Here is an 11,128-nt window from a genome sequence, read left to right as displayed (position 1 = left end):
TTGTGCAAGAGTGCTATTTTGCCTTTCAACTAAACCATTTGTTTTGGGGTGGTAAGCCGAAGTGTGGTGTTGAGTGATGTCAAAAATTTCACAAAGTGCATTTACTAATTTTGACATAAATTTTCGACCTCTGTCCGAAAATAAAACTTTGGGGCCCCTATCTAGAGAAAATCTCTTTGAAAAGCACTCTTGCAGTTTCCTCAGCACTTTGAGTTTTCAATGGAAACCCTTCAACCCATCTCAGAATACGCATCCACACACAGTAAAATGTATTCATTGCTTTCTTTTGTTTTATACAACGGACCTGAGATGTCTATGTGCCATCGTTCAAATTTTTTCGCAGGTGGAAGTGTTTGCATTGGTGGCTTTGCAGGGTTATAATCGCGTTTTGCTCTTTGGCATCTGTCACATGACTTTACATACTCCACAATGTCACTATGCATTCTAGGCCAATAATACTTAAGGTAAAGAGCTGTGTTTACCTTTTCTATTCCAAGGTGACCTCCTCCCGCAAGACTGTCATATTAGAAATTCTATTTGATTCAACTTGATGCCTCTTTCTTACTATTCAGGTGGAAAATTTCTGTTTGCAAGACATAATAACAATTTGTTTATCACGGTAAAATTTCCATTTTTTCCTAGAGACTTCCATTGAATTTATATAAGGTAATCAGTCTGCCTGTACCCACTTCAGAAAATGTTACCTCTAAAATGCAAGCTACACAACTGTTGTCCTTGTCAGATTATTTTGCGATCACACCTCATCATGATTATTTTCTGTCTTTAAACTCAAAAGATTTGACAGATTGCGTACATGGGACTTCTATTTTATGTTATTCTAATTGGGCCCAGTCGCCTATAACTGTCCCTGATTGTACCATGGCTCTGTTCGCAAATGATGTTCGAAAAATTAAAGAGTTGTGCAACTTTAGATACCTTCAAAATCTGTTAAAATCAAACATTTTGGAATTATCTCCAACTTCTGTGCTGTTATATAACACTCCCACTGTAGTCCTAGATTGCCCAAAAGAAAAGAAGGTTTTGAAAGGTTGTGCTTTTTGTGTATTGCATATTCCATGTAGGTGTTCATTATCCACAGAAGCATTGTTCTTTGCACCACGCTTGGTCAATTGTTATAAGTCATCATCAAATTTCTCTGCTATTCATCTTGTAAATTTAGCCCTATTACAAGAATTTTTTGATGAGTCTAAAATTAAGGTATTAGGGGTGTAATAGTCATGACCTTGCATATGATTAAATTAAGCATAGTTATAATGAACGACACTTTCGGCAATATTTCCCTTAGTTTCATGCAATTTTGTCCATACATATTTCTTATGCGCTCATTTAATGCAAAGTGTACCCTCTCGCCAGTGGTGCACCCTTAATGGACAAAGGGTAGAGATGTCATTTTTCTAGTTAGCCAGAGAACAGTTTAATGTTTCATGTCTTTAACTGTAACAATAAGCCCTAGGATTGTAGACATTTAATTTTTTATAGTTCTAAGTCATCAGGTATGATAAATGAATACTTGTCATGAAGAGAACTTGTCTACTTCCAGTGACAGTTTTAGCAATTACTGTTATAAAAACGTTTATAATATTCTGCCAAAGAAAAATATGGTAGGGATGATCAATAAGAAAACATTGTAAATTTTGTGTGACATGTATTTGTGATAATATAACCACAAAAAAGAAGTATTCTATCCACAATATTTTTCTATATTCTACATCAGAGTGATGTACCCCCTGAAAATGTAAGGCATAATTTTTTTTTGTTCATGGTATAGGGTAGGTTGTAATGAATGAACTAATGAGTTTGAGCATACATAAACAAATGATGATTGTCATACTCAACTCAATTTACATTAGATTCATTTCATCAGAAAATTGACCTCTTCTCACAGTGACCTTGACCTAGATAGGGCTTACTACATTTTTGCAGTTCCCATGTGTATAAAGTTCTTCATAGTTTATATTTACTTTACAATGAAGGCTAAGATATCTGACCGATCGCGAAACACTGATCAAAGGGTTTTAAAAACAAAATTGTGCCTCAATTTATTATAAATTAATAAAATATGTATATATAAATATGTTAAACACCCCCTCCTTCCCACGCGGCTAAACTCATGCAAAAAATAAATAAATAAAAAAAACCAAACACATAAAATTCACCCTGACCTTATCCAGAATAAATTATTTGTTTTCATAACTGATATTATTATTATTTTTTTTTTGTTAAAGTTCTACACATATAAAATATTACATTTTTTTTACAGATAGATCTATTTTGATCATCTCGGAAATTTCACGTACATGTATGATAACATGGATAATTGAACGTGACATTAATGAGTATCTAGATATTTTAGTCTGTTTTGTCAATTATTTTTCTAGACATCATCGATATATTTCACAAATCCTGAGAATCATTTATCACGGCCACAGGTTTGCACATTTCCAGCATATTACATTATGTAGGGATTATACAATGTATGATGCAACATCTGTCGATTAATTGCAAATTCCACAATAAACGCCATGCTATTGATATTATAACATAAATTATTCTCTCAAACTGTTAGCTGATATTAAGAGAATCACAAAATTACAATGAAAAGTTACTTCGTTTGTTTTTTCGAAATCGGTGCTATTTTTAGAAGTTGGAAAAACCCTTGTAGTGTGTATATGGAGATAACATCGTTTTGACTGCATATTTTGGCAAACCAAAGTATATTAAGGTGTTTTCTATTTAATATCATATTAATTCTTTCCTTTGATTAGTTATAATCCGTTCCTTTGGTGTATGTTTTATGATACAACGTCCTAGGCCGTCTTGACGACGCGCCATTTTTGTGTACGAAGATAGATGTTCCTAGAACTGCCGATGTCAAACCTCGGCATTTTAACCGGAAGTGGCCTATTACACATCTAAACCCTTAAGTTATGTTTTTGGAAATACTTATTTTCCAAACACCTATAAATATGCCCATTCCTGAATTTGTATTTTACAACCATACTATGCATGATGTTTTAGCCAATGATCAAAAAGCCCATTTGAATTTGAAGAAAATAGCCAAAGCAGTAAAGAACGACCAGAAAATTTTTAAATCTCTTGCTGAACCTTTGTTAGATGGCCAAATTGAAATTCCTCAGGAATGGCCCAATACCTCTGACATCATTACTTTAGTGTCTTTATGCTTAGCAGCTTTATGCTTAGTAGTATGTATCTTATTATGCATCAAGGTCAGAAAAATTTGCACTACCTTATTAATTTTGAAAGAGGTCCAACATGCTTCCTCTAAGGATATCCCCTCATTTATTTATAGAAAACCTGTCACGGCCACACCTCCAAATGATACCACTGATTGGTTAAGTGAGTTCACATGGGTACATGCTTCAGTTATAATATCTGTCATTGTTTTAGGAATCCTTGTTATGGTTGTGTATCTCCTGTATAAAGCTAAGTGTAAAAAAGGGTCAGTTGTAGCACTTGAGTTAACCTCAGGGGGAGACTGTGTGATCATCCCAATTACACAATTATCATTATGTCCATCATACTATACCATCACAAAACCTACAATTACAGATATTTCAGTCTCAAGCTTTCCAACATGCAAAGTGTATGCTACTTGGTCCAACTTTTCAGTCACAGACAAACAAACACAAACAACTATACAAGTTCCATCCAAATTTTCAATAAATTGTTGGTTACACTACAGGGTAAGCAAAATTCTCAAACAACCATTCCGAGCATACGTCATAATTGTACATAACCAATATGCATTTCACTTACAAAAGACAGAATAAAACCACACTTCATTAAATGACCTAAACAGAAAAGATTAATTTGACAAATTGTCTTATTTCTTATTCCTTTATTTTTTTTTTTTCACTCATTTCAATTAATTTAATGTCGTGATAATTCTATTAACAAAACAGAATCACAAAACTTTACTAAAAATATTTTTCCTGATATATCAATTTTTTTTTTTCTATGTACTGTTTCAGTTATATGTTCATTCTAATTGCTCATCATTTCAGTGGCATATTTTTATGAAATATTTCTAGGTACATAACTTTTGAGTGGACATTGTACATATTTTGATTGTTTCAACCAATGTACCATTTATTTGAAGGTGTTTCCTTTTATTATAGTAAACTTTAGGTTTATTGTACATATGTTTAGAAAATTTTTTTACAAACTTTTTTCAAATTTTTGTTGTTCATGTTTTCAGTATTGTACGAAACTTTTTATTAGTAGAAATTTGAGCTTTCGGGACGAAAGTAATTGGAGCAAGGGGGAAGATAGTCATGTTGTATATTTTATTTGATAAAATAAAGTATATCAGGAAAGACAGTTATGATTAATGACTATGTATGTGTACCGGTATATGTGTCCTTATTAGGTATTAACATAGTGTAGAATAATGAAGTAGTATTGTAGATTTTCTCGTTCAAGTAATATTTTATTATTATTTATTTTTTTTGTATATAGTACAGCAGTATTTCATGTATTTACCGGTTTATATGAGATTAAGTATGAAAGATTTATATAAAATAATTGTTACATTTACGTACATAAATTAATGTCAATTCAGTTTGCCAAAAAAAAATGTGTTATTCAAGACAAATAATTCAATCTGTTCAATTTACTTATCAAAACTTCATCAGTTAGAAATGTTTGGTAACAATGGCACAAAAATGTATAATGATGTAATTTGTTATTCAGAGGTTAGAGTGAATTTGCAGTTAGGTGTTAAGTTGTTTGCAATTGTCCTTTAGGGTTTCCTTTCATCTTTTTTTACCTAGTGTCAAAGTCAAGATATACTCAGGTGTCAATAGATTTTTCTTTGTTAGGGGATTACCTGTGTTAGAATGTATTAATTGATAATGGTCAGTGTCCGGAGATCACGGTCACGTGATCTACTTAATAGCGATTTCAATTAACGAAACTATTTGAGAACAAAGAAACAAAATTTTGATTGGCCGAAATTGACCAGGGAAGCCCGGGTCTCCGATTTAGATTGCGTACCCTTTTTCGGTCATTCTTATCGTAGACCTGAATAAAGCAATAATATTTTACTTCGCGCTTCCCTGTGTCTAATTTCAGGTAAAATAGTTTATGTATTTTTTTTTCTTTTCTTTTAATTTAAAAGTAATTACAATTTATTATTATGTTTCATAAAGTTAGTTAAAGTATTTGATTTTGTTTTCAAGAAATTTGAGCTTTCATTCAAAGTAAATAAAATTTTGTGTAAATAATTAATTACAAGCCAAAACCAATTATTCAGTTTTAAGGTTTTTATTGTTTAAACTTTTTATAAAACTAGTTCTCAGTCAATATTCGTCATTATACATGGCTTATTATTATTTGTTTCATTGATTACAGTGGAGCCTCATTTATCCGGACGCTTTGGTCCCCAGTCAATTTGTCCATATATGTGAAGCGTCCGGATACCTGAATCACCAGTAAAACAGGATTAAATTACATTTACAAATTTCGTTCCGATGAGAAAGTCGTCCGGATACTGAATATTCGGATATCTGGGGTCCGGATATCTGAAGGTCCACTGTAATTATTACTAATGTAAAATTCTTGAAATTTCCATTCATTTTGATTTATTCCCCTTTTTAACCCAATACCCATATATGTATGACTATCTAATGTCCATTTTTTTTGCCATGAATAACTTTAGCATATTCACTATTTTCGGGATTCTGTAAAACAGTCTTGAGAAACTCCACCGTTTCTTGTTTGAAATCCCGAATGTCTTTTTGTAGCTGCCTATTTCTTTTTCATTAGCTCGGCTGTCTTCATTGTCACGTCCAGAAGTCCCGAGCTTTGTAACGCTTCCTGAGTTCGCTTGTACCGTTTACATTTTCCCCCTGCGAGCGGTTTGAGGTGGGACAAACTCGTATCATCAGATTCACTAGCACTGGTTCCCTCCCCAGTGGAATGAGTCAAACTCTGACCTGAAAACTCGCCCATGTCTGAATGCACAGAAGCAGTCGAGGACAGTTTGGCGACTTTACATAGTGTACTATTAGGGTCCGTCCTGCTTCCTCGCCCTTTTCTACTGAACGTTAAATTTGGTCTACTTTCCAAGTCATTAATTGTGCTAAAAACATCATCAGAAACACCAAAACTTAACTTGGAATCCAGAGAAAGAGGGAGTCCCTGATTTTCCATTGTTGGAAGTTGTCCCCCTGAAAATTTGCCCCGCCGGTTCTCCAGTTTACTGACAATTCAGGAAGATCTATCCTGGGGCCAGCCTGTAAGAAAAAGAAATGGCAATACAGCAGTTACTGTTTACACTTACTGTAAATCAACTTTTATTCGCGACGACTTTAATTCGCGATTTACCAGACATAAACTAGTTCACGACGATCAATTTTCGCGATTAAGTCTTTTTGTATCTGTTTTTAATAGATAAATATACTAAAAGGACCAGTTCACGGCAAGTATAATTCGCAATAAAGAGGTTCTCGCAAACTCCGCAAAATTCTTGCACGCGAATAAAAGTTGGTTTACAGTATTATGCAATTCTGTATGATGGGTAATTTCTGTGAAATTTTACAGATTGGTCAAATTCCAAAAATAAAGAAGTTCTTAAAAGTTCACAAATTAACTGTTTTAGTGTATGAATACCATCCCTAAAAAACAATAAATCTTGAACAAGAGGCCCAAGGGCCTTGAATTGCTCTTCTGATAAATTGTACAACCTATCACTTGTATTTGAAGCCTCTAACCCTTAGTATCCTAAAACCTAAGTTGCATCAACTGATAAAAAGTTTGATGATTCTTAGCCAGTTAGGACTGAAGATATTTTAATAAAGCTGTAAAAAAAAACATGAGTAGGTCACTGTGTCACACTTTACAGATCGAAGTTTTCTGAGGACTCAAGATGCATTAATATACAAACTAAGATTGAAGGTTCTAAGCCAATATGTATTTGAGATATTCAAAAGTATGTCACCTTGACCTACTTTTTGGTCTACATTCTTGGAAAACCCAGATGTATCAATCCTAATAAAGTTTGATGATTCTAAGCCAGAAGAACCAGAGAAACTTAAATATAGCCATAAAATGTCGAAAGTAGGTCACCGTGACCTACTTTTTGGTCGACATTCTCTGAAAACCCAAGATGCATAAACTAACAAAGTTGGATGATTCTAAGCCAATAAGTACCTGAGATACTTAAATATAGCCATAAAATGTCAAAAGTAGGTCATCGTGACCTACTTTTTGGTCGACATTCTCCGAAAACCCAAGATGCATCAACTGACAAAGTTTGATGATTCTAATCCGATAAGTACTGGAGAATACTTAAATATAGCCATAAAATGTCAGAAGTAGGTCATTGTGACCTATATTTTGGTTGACATTTATCAGAGGCCTAAGATGCATCCTGCTGACCAAGTTTGATAATTCTAAGCCAATAAATACCTGAGATATTCAAAAGTATGTCACTGTGACCCACTTTTTGGTCTACATTCTCTGAAAACCTAAGAGGCATAAACTAACAAAGTTTGATGATTCTAAAAGCGATAAGTACCAGAGATACATAAATATAGCCATTAAATGTCAAAAGTAGGTCACCGTGACCTACTTTTTGGTCGACATTCTCCGAAAACCCACATGTATTACTATAGAAAAGTTCTATGATTCTAGTCCAATAAGTATTGGAGATACATAAATATAGCCATAAAATATTGAAAGTAGGTCACCATGACCTAATTTTTGGTTGTCACTCTCCAAAAACCCAAGATGCATCAACTCACAAAGTTTGATGATTCTAAGCCAATAAATACCTAAGATACTGAAATCTAGCCATAAAATGTCGAAAGTAGGTCACAGTGACCTACATTCGGTTGTACATTCTTCAGAGTCCCAAGATGCATCAGTTGACCAAGTTTGATGATCGTTGGTCTGAAGGTAATCAAAATATGCCTTTTAAACAATTTGAAAAAAAAAAGCCTGCAAAATTCTAAAAGTAGGTCACAGTGACCTACTTTTTCTTAAATGTGTTTTAAGGTCCGAAGATGCAGCAACTTACAAGATTTGATGATTCTAACCCTCTCAGTGTCTGAAATAATGGGATTAAATGTTTCAAGAAGGATGAGCCATAAAGTTAAAAAAGTAGGTCACGGTGACCTACTTTTAAGTTGACGTTGTTTAAGGACCCAAGATGCATCAACTCATCATAGGCCTTAAAGTGTCCAAAATATGTATCCAAATCAATTTAAAAACAAATGCCCGCAAAATTAAAAAGTAGGTGACCGTGGCCTACTTTTGAGTTAACATGATGTGAAGTCCTAAGATGCATCAACTTACAAGATTTGATGACTGTAGTCCTTATACAGAGAGTAAGAAAATATAGACATTTTCATTAATTGTAAATTTAGGTCAACTTTGAAGTGACCTTGAGACCACGCCCTTTGCCCAGGGTCATGCCTTGAACAATTTTTAATCTTCAACATATTCTGATCATTGTATGTAAGTTTGGTGAAAATCTGCCTGGTGGTTCTGGAGAAGAAGATTTTTTTGCAACCAGTACTTTTGGTTTTGTTTTCCTGATTATCTCCCCTTGTTTTAGGGTCCCAACCCTTATTTTAGTACAAATGGTAGCCCTTGGGCCAAGGATACCCTGTGACAAATTTGACACTGATTGGCCAAGGGGTTCTTGAGTTATGGCCCATATTCTAAAAAGTTAACGCACACCGCACACCGCACAAATGGCCATAGCATTAGCTCTTTGAGCCTTTGGCTCAGAAGAGCTAAAAATCACAATTGTTGTAACCTACCACTGAAGTTGTTGCTGTTCCTGCATTTTCTGTTTCATGTGCCTTTTGGAAATGAACTGGACATATTAAAATACAAAGTTGTTATTTGACATACATGTATATATAGATTTTTGAACATGTATGACGATGGCATTTTAAAATGCTCTGAACAAATCACTGTGCAAACTTCATTAATTTACATGATCCAACAAATAAGATTTTTTAAAAACATTTTTAGTCATCATTTGCTTCCAGTTGTGCTTCTTGTCAGGTAAGCATTGTTTACTGGTTTTTAATTGGATACTAGGTATTATTGATGAATCGATGACACAGTGATATGAATCTAGCACACATATCACTGCCAGAAAAATATTTATTCTAAATTATTTATGAACAGGGAATACAGGTGTTAAAGAACAACTTGCATTAATATTGACTCACTTGTAGGCTTGAGAAAAAGCAATGGAAAAAATATAAAACTTTTACATACTTTATCATCCCGGAATACTTCCCACATTGTATCAAAGTTAAACTACTCGTTCATTGAAACAACTTTTTTTGGTACACTGCTATAAAATAGAGAGATCCCAAAAGCGTAAATTGCATTTCAATGATTTGTTTTTATCAATTTTAATTAGTGTGTGTTTTTTAAGGTCAGACGATATATTCCTCATATATCTGTTTTATGTATCTTCGTAATGTATAAAAACAAGAGGCCCATGGGCCACATCACTCACCTGATAGCTTTGACCATGCTGTTCTTTACCAATTTTCCCCTTTGTAATACATATTGTGACCCCACCCTACCACATGGGTCATAAGTTGGACAATTTAAAATCTAGAATTTTAAATATAGAATCTACACTACCCCAGGATGCTTCCACATAAGTTTCAGCTTTTCTGGCCCAGTAGTTCTTGAGAAGAAGATTTTTTAATGACCCCACCCTATTTTTGTCTTTTCTTGATTATCTCCCCTTGTGAGGGGACTTGGCCCTTTATTTTAAAAAATTTAAATTTCCCTTCAGTCAAGGATGCTTTGTACCAAGTTTGGTTAAAATTGGCCCAGTGGTTCTTGAGAAGTCGAAAATGTGAAAAGTTTACAGAAAGATGGACAAAATCTGATCAGAAAAGCTCACTTGAGTCCTCGGCTAAGGTGAGCTAAAAATCTGTTATTTCCAAAAGAAAATGCAACACCATCCTCTGGTATCTTTTACAAATGCCTGGTAAGGTACCTCATTTTTTTGTGAGTTAACTTGTAAAAGTCAGCTTTACTTCAATGACAAAATCTTCGGAAAATGTATATACATTTAGAAACGTATTGTCTGTCCTTAATTTCAAAACCTCAAAACCAATTTGTCTACAGACACTAAACAAAGAAAAACTTGGAATGGCCTTAGGTTTAAACCACACCTAGTAGATATTCCCCATTTTATATCTGGATCATTAAAAACCTTAATTTTTCAGAGAGAAGAATCAATTTACTATACCTTCAGCCAATGAAGCACAAGTTTTGTCTTTATAATTTGAAACTGCTGTTAAACTTGGGGGAGGCACTGTTAATAAGTTTTCAGTGTAAGATTCTAACAGGAGTACCACAATGTTGTGAGATCTGTTTTGTTCCTGAGGTTCCAGAGCATATCGGGGCAGCTGGATGAGAACTCTGTAGCTCTTCTGTGTGTGGAGTCTGGTGACTGTTTGGAGCTCTCCTGTGTTTGGAGGCTGGGAACTACTCTGTTGGCAGTGTTGCCCTCCTGCTTGTACTCGAGACTGTTGACTGAACTGCCTGTATTTGACCTTTGCTGCCTCTGTTTCCCTTCTCAATTTTTTCTACGGCCACAAGGAATTCTAGACGAAGTTGTTGAAATTTTGCTGAAGCTATGATATTTGGATCTGGTTCACACACAAAATCTGCCTCATCTGGAGATAAAAGTGTACATGTGTTACACAGCAAAACTTGGTTATATAACAAAGTCACAGGGACCTGTGAAATTACTTCGCTATATCCGTAATTTGTTATAACATTATAAGAAAGACTTCATCAAATTTATAAAGCTTGGGGATCCAAGATGACTTCGCTATATCCAAATATTTGCAATATCCGTGTTCGTACTAAACAAGTTTTGCTGTATTCAAATTCATGCAGTAAAATTATATTATACTAGTAATTGGAAGTCTCTGGTTTAATCTTACTTCTATAACTCCAACCAGAAATACATATACATGTACATGTGTTACAGTGTATCTTATAAGATGTCTTACTTTGTATTGAGGCAATTTTTGAGGAATAAATGAGTGGTTTACAATAAAAAGGCTCAACCAGAGACTTCTTGAAACGATTT

At 34.1% G+C, this 11,128-nt stretch overlaps 1 protein-coding gene and 1 pseudogene across 1 annotated transcript; one reads left to right on the top strand and one right to left on the bottom strand.

Moving 5' to 3' along the window:
* The first annotated feature begins 673 nt into the window (after window positions 1-673).
* Window positions 674-3,917, top strand: LOC134262217 (uncharacterized). The gene is made up of 3 exons (XM_062744600.1): window positions 674-1,229; window positions 1,501-1,514; window positions 2,947-3,917. Exons 1-3 carry the CDS (start codon window positions 712-714, stop codon window positions 3,810-3,812), a joined length of 1,398 nt encoding a protein of 465 aa, XP_062600584.1. The 5' UTR covers window positions 674-711; the 3' UTR covers window positions 3,813-3,917.
* Window positions 3,918-5,548: 1,631 nt separating this feature from the next.
* On the bottom strand, window positions 5,549-10,616 carry LOC134262216 (uncharacterized; annotated as a pseudogene).
* Between the last annotated feature and the right edge of the window lie 512 nt (window positions 10,617-11,128).

This window comes from Saccostrea cucullata, unplaced genomic scaffold (assembly GCF_032062105.1).
Source record: "Saccostrea cucullata isolate Sc308-1 unplaced genomic scaffold, CSIRO_AGI_Scuc_v1 ctg23697, whole genome shotgun sequence".
NCBI classification, from domain to species: domain Eukaryota; kingdom Metazoa; phylum Mollusca; class Bivalvia; order Ostreida; family Ostreidae; genus Saccostrea; species Saccostrea cuccullata.
This window is presented reverse-complemented; position numbering and strand designations above follow the sequence as displayed.